The sequence below is a fragment of the Salmo salar genome, chromosome 07, assembly GCF_965601325.2.
Source record: "Salmo salar chromosome 07, fSalSal1, whole genome shotgun sequence".
Taxonomy (NCBI): domain Eukaryota; kingdom Metazoa; phylum Chordata; class Actinopteri; order Salmoniformes; family Salmonidae; genus Salmo; species Salmo salar.
This window is the reverse complement of record NC_138297.1, coordinates 28,857,372-28,875,504: the sequence shown is the minus strand read 5'-3', so window position 1 is coordinate 28,875,504 and position 18,133 is coordinate 28,857,372. Positions and strand designations below refer to the sequence as shown.

Genomic DNA, 18,133 nt, shown 5'->3' with positions numbered 1-18,133 from the left:
TGGTGAAATACAAATGGTCGAAATGTATAACATTTAGGGAAGAATTATTTTTCATATTGTTCAATAATGATAAATTAATCTCCTTTAAAGCACAAATAATATAGCATTAACATTTTTAGGACTAACAACATTAAAAGTAATGATTTCTATTGTAGATAATTATCATGGTAATATAAATAACAAAACATTTAATGCTACTATTAATAATAGTAATAACAACATTATAAAAATCAACTTTGGAAAACACTTAAATCCTATTGTTAATTAGCCCATTCGCATTGTACAATGTTTAGTAAGTTTTTAATATTGGACATACTGCTCCGTAGCACACAATTTCCTGTACATTGTGTTGCAGTAAAAGGGGGGCCCATTCTACTCAGGAGCACCGCTAGTTTCCAAATCCACAGTGTACAACCCAAGTAGCATCACTGCTCATTCTGCGGCCCTTAGCTTAAATTAAGTAGGTTTTTCATAATAGACATACATATTGCATCGTACACAATTTCCTGTACATTGTGTCATTCTACTCAGGAGAACTTCAGCTTTCCAGATCCACAGAGTTTATATTTTATTTTCTATTAAAAAAAGACATGCACACGAAACAACCAATTATAAGCCATTATCAATGATCTGCTAACAGAAATTTAAAAAATATGATAAACAATGTTAATCCTACCAACAATGGCCTCTAGTCTTCTTATGTCGAGGGCCTCCTTCGCAACAGGTCAAAATAGGTAAGTAGAATGTGTAAGTATACTTATGAGCTTACTGTACATTTGCATACAAAACATATACTTATTAGCTAGCTAGCATAACGAAAACAGAGGCTGCATTTCTACATTTCAATGGGGCTAGCAAACAGCTAGGCTAAACACAATACATCTCTGACAACGGCTAACAGCTAAGACCGTTTGGACATGCATGAAAGGGATGTCATCAATAGACCTACCTAGTATTAAGCCATCGGGTTACATCTGAGCCGCTCCAACATTTGCATCTATTAGGCCTATAGTGTACCGTTATCTAAAAGCTCACACATTTCACTGTAGCTTAACCAATAACCTTAAGGTCAACCTATTAGGTCTATGACAACGTCGCTTAACTTGCTACTTCATGTTTAATTATAGAATATCTGTAGACATACTTGAAGCCCAATTACTGCCTGCCATTAGGCTACAATGGTTTGTTGAGCAATTACAAAAACCATTGTTATCATATCCTATTTTTAGGTCACCTTGATATTTTCTAAATGGCGAACGAGTGAACGAGCGAGCGACTGACTTTGGCTTTAGTCATTCTTGTTCAGTTACACAAACTGAAGAAATGCAGATTTTGCATAAATCAAACATAGCATACAAAATAGTACGAGAAAACACTTAGGATACATAACACGTGGAAAACGTATAATACAAACACTTAAATACATACTAGGCTACAGAACAGTTCTTCTCTTGATGGGAAAACTGCTAGTATCACTGCTCTTTATTAAGCTTTACGTATCGGCGTCAAGGCCCTTCGTTAGAGCTTTGAGGCCGATACGTAAAGCTTAATAAAGAGCAGTGATACTAGCAAGAGCAGTGCGCGGGTTTCTTCTTTGACAAAAACTTAAACTTGAACTTTTGGACGTTATGTCCTAATCTTCTTTCTTTCCGCTTTTGTCCTGACTTCTTTCTTTGTGGACGTTATTCACGTGTTTCAGCAGATGAGCCTTACGAATGAATGTTCTACCACAAACTGAGCAACCGTGTGCTTATCACCTGTGTGAGTCAGTAGGTCACCCTTCAGTCTCGACAGTTAAATGGTTTCTCTCCTGTGTGAGTCAGTATGTGCCTCCTTAGGTCACCCTTCAGTCTCTACAGTTAAATGATTTCTCTCCTGTGTGAGTCAGTATATGATCAGTTAGTATGCTTGCGACTGAAACATTTCCCACAGTCACCACAGCTAAATATTTTCTCTCCTGTGTGAGTCAACATATGCTTCCCTAGGTCACCCTTCTGCCTGAATCTTTTCCCACAGTCGCCACAGCTAAACGGTTTCTCTCCTGTATGAGTCCGTATATGCCTCCCTAGGGCTCCCCTTTGACTGAAGGTTTTCCCACAGACACCACAGCTAAATGGTTTCTCTCCTGTGTGAGTCCGTATATGTTCGGTTAGGTACTCTTTGCGATTGAAACTTTTCCCACAGTCACTACAGCTGAATGGTTTCTCTCCTTTGTGAGTCTTCATGTGCCTGGACAGATCTCCTTTGTATTTGAAGGTCTCGCCACAAACAAGGCAGGGTTTCCCACCCTGACAAAGTCGAACATGGGTCTTCAGTTTACAGGTGGAGTTGTAGTGTTTTTTGCATAAGCGGCATTCACTGGGTCTCTTCTTGGGGTGAGTCAAATGCCTCTGCAGGTCAGCTTTCAGAGCAAATGTTTCACCACAGTCATGGCAGCAGTGAATATGTATAGATGTGGTGCTGGGTTTAGAACGGTGTTCACCCAATGGTGCGTTGGCATCCATTGGTGGGCTGCTGTAAAGTCCTACTGGGTGGCTGCTTACGGCTGAGCTGTGGCCGGAGGCATTGTTTTGATTACTTGGACGGTCACAAGGAATGTCGAGACCCTTAAGGTTGGTAACAGTGCCACAAGGTTTGAGATCCACTGGTGTAGAGTCACGCTCTCTGTTCTCCATAGTCTGGGTTAGGGGAAGAGTTAAGGACTGAAGTGAGACCTCCTGATCACATTCACTTTTCACACAGGAAGGAGTAAATTTGAACTCTATGATATCAGGCTCCAGCCCTTGAAGATGCTCTTCCTCCTGACTGGTCCAGAGTTCCTCCTGTTCCACTTTAATCTGTGTGGGCTTTGGGTCCTCCTGCCCCAGACTGTGGCTCCACTCCTGCTCACAGTGCTGCTGCTCAGGGGGAACCGCCTCTTCAGAGACAGCAAGAGAGAGCTGCAGGGAGCCTGGAGGGAAGGAATCATACAGGTGAATTATAGATCTCTATGATCGATACAGCCTTTAGATGTGCCTGAAGGCAGATAGCGGACTATTTGCTCTTAGTCGCACAATCCCTAGGCCTATAGCCAGTTCACATGCCTACTATGAAACACACCGTGGCTAATGTGTACCAAAAGTTCAGACATTAACTGTTAATAATCCTGACTTTCAATACGGTTTGGATACTATATTCACCCAAATATAAAAAGATACACTTTCTGCGTGTCGTTTTAACACTGATTCCCCATAGAGGTGCTTTGCGTTGCACCTTTACCTGAACTACGACACTTCCTGAGCTAATGGAAACAAGGTAGGGAACACAAACTTTGATTTAATCCTTTGTAAAGTTATTTTATGATAATTAAGTTGCGCATTCAAAGTTTCCAAAACTGTACCGCAATCAAGGATAAATTGTTCTTAGATAGACCGTTTCTATCCCCGACGTTCCTATCCTGTCCCTTGGTCAACATCGTCACATATATATTTGTATTGATGAAAACCTACACGTCCCTCGTCTCTCGCAAATGTTGAATAACATTTCATTTGAACTTACTCTACCTACTGTCTCCGTCTGAGGCTGCTGTTATGAACCGCTAACTCCAAAACCAGCATATTCTGACAGCATTCTGTTGTAGCCTTTACTACGCAGTAGCAGGACTTGGTTGAGCTTGATGTGCGAGGGCAGCTTGTACACAACCCGAAGCCTGTCTGGTCTCATGTGGTATGAGACTGTAATCCACTACCATTGAGGTCAAAAGGCTAGGGCAGGGGACTAACAGATCAATGTCAAAACCAGAAATGGCAGACAGTTGGGCTTGGGGCTAGCAACCCCATCCAATAAAAATGCTGTGCTAAAAACGTCAACAACAGATAAAAACAGCTACATTGGACCTTTAAGACCTATACGTTTAGGCTTTATTTGAAAAGTTTAAGTAGGAAATTGCATGGATTTTGGACTTTTAGAATGGGCTCACAGAGCTTGTTTTTCCACTCACAGCTGTCCCCCAGTGTTAGTTATAAAGAGGAGATGGTAATGAAGCAATACAGACCAAATTAAAGTGTCTTGAGTTTTTGCATGTTCTAGGGTTGGCTGGCTTAGTACACAAGTGGGCGCTAGAAAACGCACAAGATACCATTTGGCGTCTATTTCCAGAACTCTACCAAAATTAGTGAATTTCAAATTGAGGCTGCTTGCAAAATATGCTAGCGAGCACAAACAAAAATAAACAAATTGTAAAGACAGGCAATCCAGCTCATAAAGTTATACATATATAGATAAGAGCTACCGAATGTAATTTTTGGTGAGTTTGGATATTTACAAGCAAATGTGAACAAGAGACATTGTGCAAATAAATTAAGTTTCAAAAACATGCTTGTCTTAAGGAAGACAAGTACTGGCTCTGGAGCAGCATGTGTTCACGCTGTATCTGGGTGGAGTCTGGAGTCGCTAGGGCAAAGGGCCTGCCTGCACGGAGAAGATGGGAGAGGAGCAGATGGGCCGAGAACAGAGGAGAAAAAAATGCAAGAAAATCAAGTTGCAGTGGCAGCAGTACAGATAACTCATCCAAAGGGCTTTGAAGGCAGAAAGCTAACACAATAAGATGCCATCACCTTATTAATTCAGCCACTTACTTAGATAACTAGCAAGTTGAACTTAGGGGCCACGTTAACACAGAGCAAAACATAAGGAAATGGATGCTACAGAAATCAGATGGCCATGCATCGTTTATGCAAGAAATACCTTGCTTTTCATTGTAAGCTCATTTACTTGTGTGGCTGCCAGCCAAATAGTGTTGCACTAACGTTGTCATCTGATGACAATGAAGCTATTTTCTGCCGAATGTGTTGCACTAATGTATTTTCTATGAAGGAAAACTATAGTTGCACATCCCTGATCACTCTATTGAAGAAGAAAATAACTTTTGACTTACAGTATAAAAACGCAACACCTGTCAATACACAGCTGTACTGTTCCGGCTTACTCCCGTTGTGCTATTTACAAGCAAACACGTGACTGGCTCTATTCTGTGGGACTACTGTACGTTAAACTTCATAATGTAAAACAATGTGACAGGTAAAATGAAGAACGCATCTAATGTATTGCACAAGTTGATTGCAGGTATTTACTTAAAAAGTAGCTACAAATATAAAAATGTAGAGAAATAGTTAACGATATTAGCGGTATTGAAAAAAACATCCCGTGGTTATTTCCAAATACCCCAGTGTACGGTATACACAGTATACTGTCCAAGCCTAGCGTGTTCTACTGTCTTGTTAAGATAGGGGGTGACTGGGACAGGTAATCCATAAAATGTTTTGGGAAAAGTTTTTGTAAAACATGCACCTTACATCAGATCATCATGAAACGTTCACTGTGTAAAGCTAACTTTCATCAAGGTTTTGAAAGGTATACAATTGGTTTCTCTCTTTTCATTGTCAGTATCATTTTTCAGCGTTATGATATCCGTAACATCCAGGTAGGTAGCCTAGCGGATAAGAGCGTTGGGCCAGTAACAAAAAGGTCGCCGTTTTGAATCCGAGCTGACGGAAAGTGAAAAATCTTTTGATGTATTCTTGAGCAAGGCACTTAACCCTAATTGCTCCTGTAAGTCGCTCTGGATAAGTGAGTCTGCTAAATGACTAAAATGTTAAAATTACATTTTGATGCATCATACCTTTGCTTCAGAAGTTTTTGCATTCACCAAATTTCTTGAACTTGTTCTGAGATGTATTCTTCAGGCTTTTACTGAAGCAATTGTTCATATCTTGAAAATGATGTGTTCTAGTTAAGATTCTCTTGGAAAATATATGCTGAAATGCATCTCATACATGGCCGGTACAGTTGAAACCAGGATTCATCCGTGAAGAGCACACTTCTCCAGTGTGCCAGCAGCCATCAAAGTTATGACGTCAAATGCAGTCAGGTTAAGACCCTGGTGTGGACGATGAGCACGCAGATGACCTTACCTGAGACGGTTTCTGGCAGTTTGTGCAGAAATTCTTCAGTTGTGCCAACCTACAGTTTCATCAGGGGCGGCAGGTAACCTAGTGGTTAGATCGAATCCCCGAGCTGACCAGGTAATAATCTGTCGTTCTGCCCCTGAAGAAGGCAGTTAACCCACTGTTCCTAGGCCGTCATTGTAAATAAGAATTGATTCTTAAATGACTTGCCTAGTTAAATAAAGGTAAAATAAAATAAATAAAAATCAGCTGTCCAGTGGATGGTCTTGGACAATCTCGCAGGTGAAGAAGCCAGATGTGGAGGTCCTGGGCTGGCGTGGTTACACGTGGTCTGCGGCTGTGAGGCCTGGTTGGACATACTGCCAAATTCTCTAAAATGACATTGGAGGCAGCTTACGGTAGAAAAAAATTATTTGGCAACAGCTCTTGTGAACATTCCTGCAGTCAGAATGGCAATTGCACACTCCCTCAAATCTTGGGACATCTGTGGCATTGTGTTGTGACAAAACGGCACATTTTAGAGTGGCTTTTGATTGTCCCCAGCACAAAGTGCACCTGTGTAATGATCATACTGTTTAATAAGCGTCTTGATATGCCACACCTGTCAGGTGTATGGATTATCTTGGAAAAGGATAAATGCTCACTAACAGGGATGTAAACAAATTTGTGGAGAAGATTTGCGAGAAATAAGCTTTTTGTGGGTATGGAACATTTCTGGGGTCTTTTATTTCAGCTCATGAAACATGGGACCAACACTTTACATGTTGCATTTATATTTGTTTAATAATATATATTTATTTTTCCCTTGACGGAGTGATGCTGAATGTAAAAAAAAAAGGTAAAACTTATCCCACTCTGCCCTACTATGTTTTAGATAGAAATATGAGAAGAGTGTTTATCAAGAATCTGTGAATAGTCCTGGCAGAGGCATCATGCCCACAGGGGCATATGCCCCCCATAATATGTCCTGTTTATGGTTTTAAACATTTTAAATAAATAAACAAATATTTCTCTATAACACTACTAGTCACGTAGCAATTTTATAAAAAGTTGTCTTTAGCTAGGTTCCCCAGTCGGCCAACCTCATAACGATCTACCAAGAAGCCATTTCAGGCTATCAATCAAGTTAGAGTAGCTAGCTTGTCTAACTATCTGAGCTGGCATGCCTGCTAGCAAGGTTGATATACTTTAGAAAAGCAAGCAATACATAAAAAAAAATTAAATACAAGCTACGACTTGTAACGCAATATGTGATAGCTCTATTTGGAGAGAAAAATTATGCTATAAACGTTTGTCCAGTTGCAGGTGGTTCTACAAAAAACAGAATTCAAAACGATAAATATTCCAAGTGTGGTATCGAGTGAGGAATGCCTATTGCATGTGTGTAGATTTTTGTTTTGTTGAGACTGTGTGACTTGCTGTCTACTTCTACAAGTCACATTGAAATGACTAGTTCCTGCAAAGATGTTGGAAAATGCTAGACGTGCGGGCAGGCAGTTAAGATGGCGAGGAATCTTGTTGTGCAGTAAAAGAAAAAGTGGATTTAATATCTTTCAGAATTTTCTATTTCTTTTTTTACAATCTGCAACTGGACACAGCCATTTATAAGACAAACCTTTTCCTCGAAACGAGAATGAAGAAAGTATCGCCAAGACCAGGGTTAGTTTAACCCATAAAGAGTCTAAGTCCTGCCTACGCCGGGGGAGGGGGGTTTCTACTAAGATATATGAATTGTTTTAAGAAGGTCATACCAAGGACCATTTAGCTATTTTATTTGGAATATACCCCCAAAAAACTTGAGTGGCGGTAGTTGTAGATCTTCTTGGCGTCATCATCTTACAGGAACACGAAGGCTGTAACAACTGTGTAGCCTATGCTTTAGAAATACGCCCCCATCCTGCCAGATCACTTATGTGAGGCATATAATTACGTCTATATTGGTATAATTTTCACAACATATGTATAGTTATATGTACACTATATATACACACAAAAGTATGTGGACACTAGAGGTCGACCGATTAATCGGAATGGCCGATTAATTGGGGCCGATTTCAAGTTTTCATAACAATCGGAAATCGGTATTTTTGGACGCCGATTGTTTTTTGTTGTTGTTTTTTTTAGACCTTTATTTAACTAGGCAAGTCAGTTAAGAACACATTCTTATTTTCAATGACGGCCTAGGAACAGTGGGTTAACAGCCTTGTTCAGGGGCAGAACGATAGATTTTTACCTTGTCAGCTCGGGGATTCAATCTTGCAACATTACGGTTAACTAGTCCAACGCTCTAACCACCTGCTTTACATAGCACTCCACGAGGAGCCTGCCTGTTACGCGAATGCAGTAAGAAGCCAAGATAAGTTGCTAGCTAGCATTAAACTTATCTTATGAAAAACAATCAATCATAATCACTAGTTAACTACACGTGGTTGATGATATTACTAGTTTATCTAGCCTGTCCTGCGTTGCATATAATCGCTTAGGTACACGTTGCTCCAACCATAAACATCAATGCCTTTCTTAAAATCAATACACAAGTATAGATTTTTAAACCTGCATATTTAGTTAATATTGCCTGCTAACATAAATTTATTTTAACTCAGGAAAATGTGTCACTTTTCTTGCAAACAGAGTATATGCAGCAGTTTGGGCCGCCTGGCTCGTTGCGAACTGTGAAGACTATTTCTTCCTAACAAAGACAGCCGACTTCACCAAACGGGGGATGATTTAACAAAAGCGCATTTGCAAAAAAAGCACAATCGTTGCACGACTGTACCTAACCATAAACATCCATGCCTTTCTTAAAATCAATACACAGAAGTATATATTTTTAAACCTGCAAATTTAGTTAAAAGAAATCCAGGTTAGCAGGCAATATTAACCAGGTGAAATTGTGTCATTTTGCATTCATTGCATGCAGTCAGGGTATATGCAACAGTTTGGGCCGCCTGGCTCGTTGCGAACTAATTTGCCAGAATTTTACGTTATGACATAACATTGAAGGTTTAGACTTAGGGATGCCACCCGTTAGATAAAATACGGAACGGTTCTGTATTTCACTGACAGGAAAAACGTGTTGTTTTCGAGATGATAGGTCATTAATATGGTAGAATCCGGAAACTAAGGCTCGTATTGTGTGTTATTATGTTATAATTAAGTCTATGATTTGATAGAGCAGTCTGACTGAGCGGTGGTAGGCAGCCGCAGGCTCGTAACCATTCATTCAAAACAGCACTTTCGTGCGTTTTGCCAGCAGCCCTTCGCAATGCATTGCGCTGTTTATGACTTCAAGCCTGTCAACTCCCAAGATTAGGCTGGTGTAACCGATGTGAAATGGCTAGCTAGTTAGCAGGTGCGCGCTAATAGTGTTTCAAACGTCACTCGCTCTGAGACTTGGAGTAGTTGTTTCCCTTGCTCTACATGGGTAACGCTGCTTCGAGGGTGGCTGTTGTCGATGTGTTCCTGGTTCGAGCCCAGGTAGGAGTGAGGAGAGGGACGGAAGCTATACTGTTACACTGGCAATACTAAAGTGCCTATAAGAACATCCAATAGTCAAAGGTATATGAAATACAAATCGTATAGAGAGAAATAGTCCTATAATTCCTATAATAAGTACAACCTAAAACTTCTTACCTGGGAATATTGAAGACTCATGTTAAAAGGAACCACCAGCTTTCATATGTTCTCATGTTCGGAGCAAGGAACTTAAACGTTAGCTTTTTTACATGGCACATATTGCACTTTTTTCTTCTCCAACACTTTGTTTTTGCATAATTTAAACCAAATTGAAAATGTTTCATTATTTATTTGAGGCTAAATTGATTTTATTGATGTATTATATTAAGTTAAAATAAGTGTTCATTCAGTATTGTTGTAATTGTCATTATTACAAAAAATAAATATATAAAAATAATAATAAATACAAAAAATAAATAATAATAATAAAAAAATATAATAATAAGAAAACAAACAAAGAAATGTAAATAAAAAAATGTGCCCGATTAATCGGTATCGATTTTTTTTGCCCCCCCCCCCAATAATCGGTATCGGCGTTGAAAAATCATAATCGGTCGACCTCTAGTGGACACCCCTTCAAATTAGTGGATTCGGCTATTTCAGCCACACCTGTTGCTGTGTATAAAATCGAGCATGCATTCTCCATAAACAAACATTGACAGTAGAATGGCCTTACTGAAGAGCTCAGTGACTTTCAACATGGCACCATCATAGGATGCCATCTTTCCAACAAGTTAGTTCATCAAATTTCTGCCCTGCTAAAGCTGCCCCGGACAACTGTAAGCGCTTTTATTGTGAAGTGGCAACGTCTAGGTGCAACAACACCTCAGACGCAAAGGGATAGGCCACACAAGCTCACAGAACGGGACTGCTGAAGCGCCTACTGAGTTCCAAACTGCCTCTGGAAGCAATGTCAGCACAAGAACTGTTAGTCCGGAGCTTCATAAAATGGGTTTCTATGGCCAAGCAGCCACACACAAGCCTAAGATCACCATGCTCAATGCCAAGCGTCGGCGTGGCGTAAAGTTCGCCGCCATTGGACTCTAGAGCAATGTAAACGCGGTCTCTGGAGTGATTAATCACGCTTCACCATCTGGCAGTCCGACGGACAAATCTGGGTTTGGCAGATGCCAGGAGTATGCTACCTGCCCCAATACATAGTGCCAACTGTAAAGTTTGGTGGAGGAGGAATAAATGGTCTGGGCTAGGCCCTTTAGTTCCAGTGAAGAGAAATCTGAATGCTACAGCATACAATGACATTCTAGACAATTCGAGATCGGTGTGGAAGAACTTGACTGGCCTGCACAGAGCCCTGACCTCACTAATGCTCGTGGCTGAATCGAAGTAAGTATCCGCAGCAATGTCCCGACATCTAGTGGAAAGCCATCCCAGAATAGTAAAGGCTGTTATAGCAGCAAATGGGGGACCAACTCCATATTAATGCCAATGATTTTGGAATGAGATGTTCAACAAGCAGGTGTCCACATACCTTTGGTAATGCTGTGTGTGTATGTATGTATGTATGTATGTATGTATGTATGTATGTATGTATGTATGTATGTATGTATGTATGTATGTATGTATGTATGTATGTATGTATGTATATATGTATATATATATATATATATATATATATATATATCTCAAAAAAATAAAGGGAACACTTAAACAACACAATGTAACTCCAAGTCAATCACACTTCAGTGAAATCAAACTGTCCACTTAGGAAGCAACACTGATTGACAATACATTTCACATGCTGTTGTACAAATGGAATAGACAACAGGTGGAAATTATAGGCAATTAGCAAGACACCCCCAATAAAGGAGTGGTTCTGCAGGTGGTGACCACAGACCACTTCTCAGTTCCTATGCTTCCTGGCTGATGTTTTGGTCACTTGAATGCTGGCGGTGCTTTCACTCTAGTGGTAGCATGAGACGGAGTCTACAACCCACACAAGTGGCTCAGGTAGTGCAGCTCATCCAGGATGGCACATCAATGCGAGCTGTGGCAAGAAGGTTTGAAGTGTCTGTCAGCGTAGTGTCCAGAGCATGGAGGCGCTACCAGGAGACAGGCCAGTACATCAGGAGACGTGGAGGAGGCCGTAGGAGGGCAACAACCCAGCAGCAGGACCGCTACCTCCGCCTTTGTGCAAGGAGGAGCACTGCCAGAGCTCTGCAAAATGACCTCCAGCAGGCCACAAATGTGCATGCATCTGCTCAAACGGTCAGAAACAGACTCCATGAGGGTGGTATGAGGGATTGGCAAATTCGCCACTGGCGCCCTGTGCTCTTCACAGATGAAAGCAGGTTCACACTGAGCACATGTGACCGACGTGACAGAGTCTGGAGACGCCGTTGAGAACATTCTGTTGCCTGCAACATCCTCCAGCATGACCGGTTTGGCGGTGGGTCAGTCATGGTGTGGGGTGGCATTTCTTTGGGGGGCCGCACAGCCCTCCATGTGCTCGCCAGAGGCAGCCTGACTGCCATTAGGTACCGAGATGAGATCCTCAGACCCCTTGTGAGACCATATGCTGGTGCGGTTGGCCCTGGGTTCCTCCTAATGCAAGACAATGCTAGACCTCATGTGGCTGGAGTGTGTCAGCAGTTCCTGCAAGAGGAAGGATTTGATGTTATGGACTGGCCCGCCCGTTCCCCAGACCTGAATCCAATTGAGCACATCTGGGACATCATGTCTCGCTCCATCCACCAACGCCACGTTGCACCACAGACTGTCCAGGAGTTGGTGGATGCTTTAGTCCAGGTCTGGGAGGAGATCCCTCAGGAGACCATCCGCCACCTCATCAGGAGCATGCCCAGGCGTTGTAGGGAGGTCATACAGGCATGTGGAGGCCACACACACTACTGAGCCTCAATTTGACTTGTTTTAAGGACATTATATCAAAGTTGGATCAGCCTGTAGTGTGGTTTTCCACTTTCATTTTGAGTGCGACTCCAAATCCAGACCTCCATGGGTTGATAAATTGGATTTCCATTGATTCTTTTTGTGTGATTTTGTTGTCAGCACATTCAACTATGTAAAGAAAAAAGTATTTAATAAGATTATTTCATTCATTCAGATCTAGGAAGTGTTCCCTTTATTCTTTTGAGCATTAGCTAAACCGTAAGTAAGGTTGACTATGGAGCCATCACATACTGCATTACAAGCCGTAGCTAGTGTGGTCCATACCTTTAGTTGAGAACCCAAGGGCTGGGTATATTCCATTCCAATGATACGCTTCCTATTGACATTTTCCACAGGAAACAGGAAACCTTGTCTTGTTTCTGGTGGAAAAAGGCATTCACATGCTATCGAACACTAATGATGTTTTCGAACAGCAAGACCAAGATCAACATGGCAGTGTTGCCATTGATTTATCAAAGTTGTCTAGTGCAACCCCCATATCAAATCAAATTGTATTTGTCACATGCGCCGAATACAACAGGTGTAGACGTTATAGTGAAATGCTTACTTAACTGCATTGTTGGTTTAGAAAAAAGGAAGAGATAAGAATAAGAAATAATTAAAGAGCAGCAGTAAATAACAATAGCGGGGCTATAAACGGGGTACAGGTACAGAGTCAATGTGTCAATGTGCGGGGGCTCCGGTGACGAGGTAATTATGTACATGTAGGTAGTTATTAAGGTGGCTATGCATAGATAATAGCAGAGAGTAGCAGCAGAGAGTAGCAGCAGCGTGGGGGGGAGGGGCAATGCAAATAGTCATACACTCACTAAATGCAGGCGAATGCTGCCAGATGATGTTGGTGAAGAGCAACAGCAAAAATGTGCAGTTGACTGCAGTCAAAACTTCATGACCTTCGATCACGATTTTTTTTAAAGTTCACGCAGTCGACATGTAGGATCGGACAACTTTCATCCCCATAACGTGACAAATTTTGAAAAGACTTGACAAAAGTGTTCTGCTCAAATGCACCCATTCACTTTCAATGGAAGGAAAGCGAGAGAAACGGAGTGGGTGGGGAACGTTGAGCGACGCGAGCATGGTCGAGTGAGCTGAACAGGGCGGGACTAAAGTTGGGGAAAGCTGAAGGTTATGCAAATCCTGCCCGATATTGCGGTGCAAGTGACCAATCGAAGCACACCATAGTCTCCAACCCCAAATGGTTTGGTTGACAATGGCTGTTGATAGGTAGCACTACCTAGTTTGCTTGCTAGCTTGTTAACGTTAGCACCCACATGAGGTCAACACTAATGTGGCTAGGCGAGTGCTGATTGTATAGTGTATCTTACGCAAACGCAGCGCAACGGAGTACGTATAGGTGGTTTTAAAATCAGAAAATGTCTAGGGAGTACATGAATGTGGTATTAAATCAAAATGGCTGGCCCCTTGCTGTACGTAGTCCTGCCTACGTTGCTTGCATAGTCCTCCTACAGAGTTTTCTTTCACTCAAATATTGAAATGGACCGCGCAATTCCTTGTGCAGCGGCGGGGGCAGTATGAAGCTCTGTATTTTAGACCAAACTCACTTTGGTTGAAAATGGAACCAGGAAAATTAATTTTGTTCCTCTTTTTGCACAAATAAAATTATTCTAAATATATCAATTGGACCGTTGTCACTAATCAACTTCAAAATCGCTTCAACATTGCTCTGTCTTGGTTTAGCTTAGCATTAAATAAGCAGCCTATTTTGCATTGACAACCAAATATAATCTCAGCGACTGTTCAGGGGAAATGAAAACGTTAGTGCTATCCGGGATCCTTGGGACATATACCTACCCTAAACACGAACCCTGAAGGGAGAGTGGGGCAAGTTAGGTATTTGTATTACATTCACCATTATCTACATAAACTCCTATTCAAAAGTTAAGGGTCACTTAGAAATGTCCTTGTTTTTGAAAGAAAAGCACATGTTTGGTCAATTAAAAATAACATCAAATTGATCAGAAATACAGTGTAGACATTGTTAATTTTGTAAATGACTATTGTTGCAGGAAACAGCAGATTTTTTTATCAACATAGGCTTACAGATGCCCATTATCAGCAATCATCACTCCCGTGTTCCAATGGCACGTTGTATTAGCTAATCCAAGTTTATCATTTTAAAAGGCTAATTGATCATTAGAAAACCCTTTTGCAATTATGTTAGCACAGCTGAAAACTGTTGTCATGATTAAAGAAGCAATAAAACTGGGGCGGCAGCGTAGCCTAGTGGTTAGAGCGTTGGACTTGTAACTGAGCTGACAAGGTACACATCTGTCGTTCTGCCCCTGAGCAAGGCACTTAACCCACTGTTCCTAGGCCATCATTGAAAATAAGAATTTGTTCTTAATTGACTTGCCTAGTTAAATAAAGGTAAAATAAAAAATAAAATCTGCATTTGTGGGTTCGAATACAGGCTCAAAATGGCCAGAAACAAAGGACTTTCTTTGGAAACTCGTCATTCTATTCTTGTTCTGAGAAGTGAAGGCTATTCCATGCGAGAAATTGCCAAGAAACTAGATCTCGTACAAGGCTGTGTACTACTCCCTTCACAGAACAGCGCAAACCGGCTATAACCAGAATAGAAAGAGGAGTGTGAGGCCCCGGTGAACAACTGAGCAAGAGGACAAGTATATTAGTGTCTAGTTTGAAAAACAGACACCTCACAAGTCCTCAACCGGCAGCTTCATTAAATAGTACCCGCAAAACACAAGTCTCAATGTCAACTTCTAGTCAGAGTTCCTCTGTCCAGTGTCTGTGTTCTATTGCCCATCTTAATCTTTTCTTTTTATTTGCCAGTCTGAGATATGGCTTTTCCTTTGCAACTCTGCCTAGAAGGCCAGCATTCCGGAGTCGCCTCTTCACTGTTGACGTTGAGACTGGTGTTGAGCGTGAAAAACACAGCAGCTCCTGACACACTCAAACCAGTGTGCCTGGCACCTACTACTATACCCCTTTCAAAGGCACTTGAATCTTTTGTCTTGCCCCGTCACCCTCTGAATGGCACACATACACAATCCATGTCTCAATTGTCTCAAGGCTTAATAATATTTTTTTTTTAACCCATCTCCTCCCTCCTCAGCTACACTGATTGAAGTGACATCAATAAGAGATCATAGCTTTCACCTGGATTAACCTGGTCAGTCGGTCATGGAAAGAGCAGATGTTACTAATGTTTAGTACACTCAGTGTATATCAACAGGACAGTATAATTACATAAACTTTTCAGAGCACTGGTATTGAGTTCAGATTTCTATCACCTGAAGCATGTGCACAAGGTAAAAATGCATGCACGAGACGCATGCATTCTTGCCGAGCTCGTACACGTGTTTACATGGTTCTGTGCATGCTTCAGGTGATAGAAATCTGAAGCACTACCAGAGCTTTGAAAAGTTTGTAATTATACTTTCCGGTGGATATGTCTCACATTCCTACTATCATCGCCCGGACGACCGATAAAGTACGTTAAAATATAATTTAATCAACATTCCGGCTTGTAGAGGTTGTGAGAGAAACTTTCCTGATTCAAACGCTCATTTGGGTTTCCAGGCAAGGGCTTAGCTAGCTATACTACACTAAACAAAAATATAAACGCAACATGTAAAGTGTTGTTTCATGAGATGAAATAAAACATCTCAGAAATTATCCATACGCACATATCTCTCAAATTCTGTGCACAAATTTGTTTACAACCCCGTTAGTGAGCATTTCTCCTTTGCCAAGATGATCCAGCCACCTGACAGGTGTGGCATATCAACAAGCCAGTGGAGGCTGCTCAGGGGAGAACGGCTCATAATGTATGGAACAGAGTCAATGGACTGGCATCTAACACCTGGAAACCATGTAGTTTGATGTATTTGTTACCATTCCACTGACTCCGCTCCAGCCTTTACTGCAAGCCCGTTCCCCCCAATTAAGGTGCCACCAACCTGTGCAAGAAGCTGATTAAACAGCATGATCATTATACAGGTGCACCTTGTGCTGGGGACAATAAAAGGCCACTTTAAAATGTGCAGTTTTGTCATACAACACAATGCCACAGAGGTCTCAAGTTTTGAGGGAGTGTGCAATTGGCTTGCTGACTGCAAGAATATCCACCAGAGCTGTTGCCTGATAATTGAATGTTAATTTCTCTACCATAAACTGCCTCCAAAATCGTTTTTGCGAATATGACAGTACGTTCAAACGACCTCACAACAGCAGACCACTTGTAGCCACACCAGCCCAGGACCTCCACATCAGGCTTCTTCACCTGCAGGATCGTCTGAGGGTGGGTGCTGAGAAGTATTTCTGTCAGTAAAACAGCACTTTGTGGGGAAAAACTCATTCTGATTAGCTGGGCCTGGCTCCTGAGTGCATGCCCTGGCTGCCAAGTGGGTGGGCCTATGCCCTCCAAGGCCCACCCATGGCTGTACCCCTGCCCAGTCATGTGAAATCCATAGATTTGAGCCCAATGAATTTATTTCAATTGACGTATTTCCTTAAATAATCTGTAACTCAGTAAAATCTTTGAAATGGTTGCATGTTGGATTTATATTTTTGTTCAGTTTAGCTATTTCAATAAGCTTTTCGTGAAAGACAGTGAAACTTACATTAAAACTGTTCTTTAAAATGGGTGAAATAGTGTTCACTTTTAGCCTAAACATGTTATTAATTGAATAGGATTGTATCTAGTTATCAGTAGATGTACATACGAACCTATTCCACATAGTTTTATCTCCGGTGTGATCAGCAGCATTCTCCGTAGGCGATCATTCTCCTCCTGGTACTCCACTACCGCTTTCTCAACTGCACCGAAAATCTCCATAGCAGCCTCCGTTAAGCGCTCATTTAAAAACACACGAAACGACTGTAGTTTAGACATTTTCAGTCGAATGAGAGTTGGGGAGCCTATTTAGTCCGGTCTGTGGGTCTTTCTTCACTACACAAAAAAATGGAAATTTTCTTCTATGGTGTTATGGCTTCTTCTTCTTCGATGGGGTTTAACGGCGAATAGCATCCAATGTTAATGGCGCATTACCGCCACCAGCTGGGCAGGGTGTTGAATAAGAAACAACAACAAAAAAACATTGCGGGAAAGGGGGGAAACGACATCATACAAAATTAAACACGTCAACTAACAAAATCCATCCCACTTCTTTAATCACAGTCCACTACAAAATACATCCCTACACAGGCTCAGGCATTTCTTGCACGGTCTCGGCTGTGAAATCACGAAGACCCAAAAAACTTTTTCAACTGCATTCACAATGATTCCAATTTTCGTAGACTTGTTCTCCGCTTGTGCTGTACAGTTTATGACCATTACAATTAGTAATACAAAGTCCACCTTTTTAACATGTAGCATTGGTCGTGGTGGCTCTACTACCATTGTTTCTTCCCCACCACTTTTCCCTTCCAATCTTCTCACCACCTCCAGATAGGAGACACGCTGAACACAGGGGCGGAAATCCCGGGGGGGACACGACCCCCCCATCCTGGGAAAAATATGATTTGTCCCCCCCAATATATCACTGAAACATAACTATGTAATTTAAATAATATTAATAATATGCAATGAAAGCAATTGTGCTGATTATAGACACTTAATAGCGCGTTTTTAAGTTTCAAAAGATTGCGAGTTGGGGACAGATATGCAGGGACAGACTGGCAGAGACAGGGAGTCTCAGGTAAGTTTGAGTCTTTGTTTGGCAACATTATGAAAGGTTCTAATTTTTTTAAACTTG

At 41.4% G+C, this 18,133-nt stretch overlaps 1 protein-coding gene across 1 annotated transcript; it reads right to left on the bottom strand.

The window, feature by feature from the left end:
• Positions 1-543: 543 nt before the first annotated feature.
• LOC106609002 (uncharacterized) lies at positions 544-17,661 on the bottom strand. Its single transcript, XM_014207323.3, has 2 exons — positions 17,106-17,661; positions 544-2,950 (listed from the first exon to the last, which is right to left on the bottom strand). Exons 1-2 carry the CDS (start codon positions 17,269-17,271, stop codon positions 1,896-1,898), a joined length of 1,221 nt encoding a protein of 406 aa, XP_014062798.1. The 5' UTR covers positions 17,272-17,661; the 3' UTR covers positions 544-1,895.
• Positions 17,662-18,133: the final 472 nt, after the last annotated feature.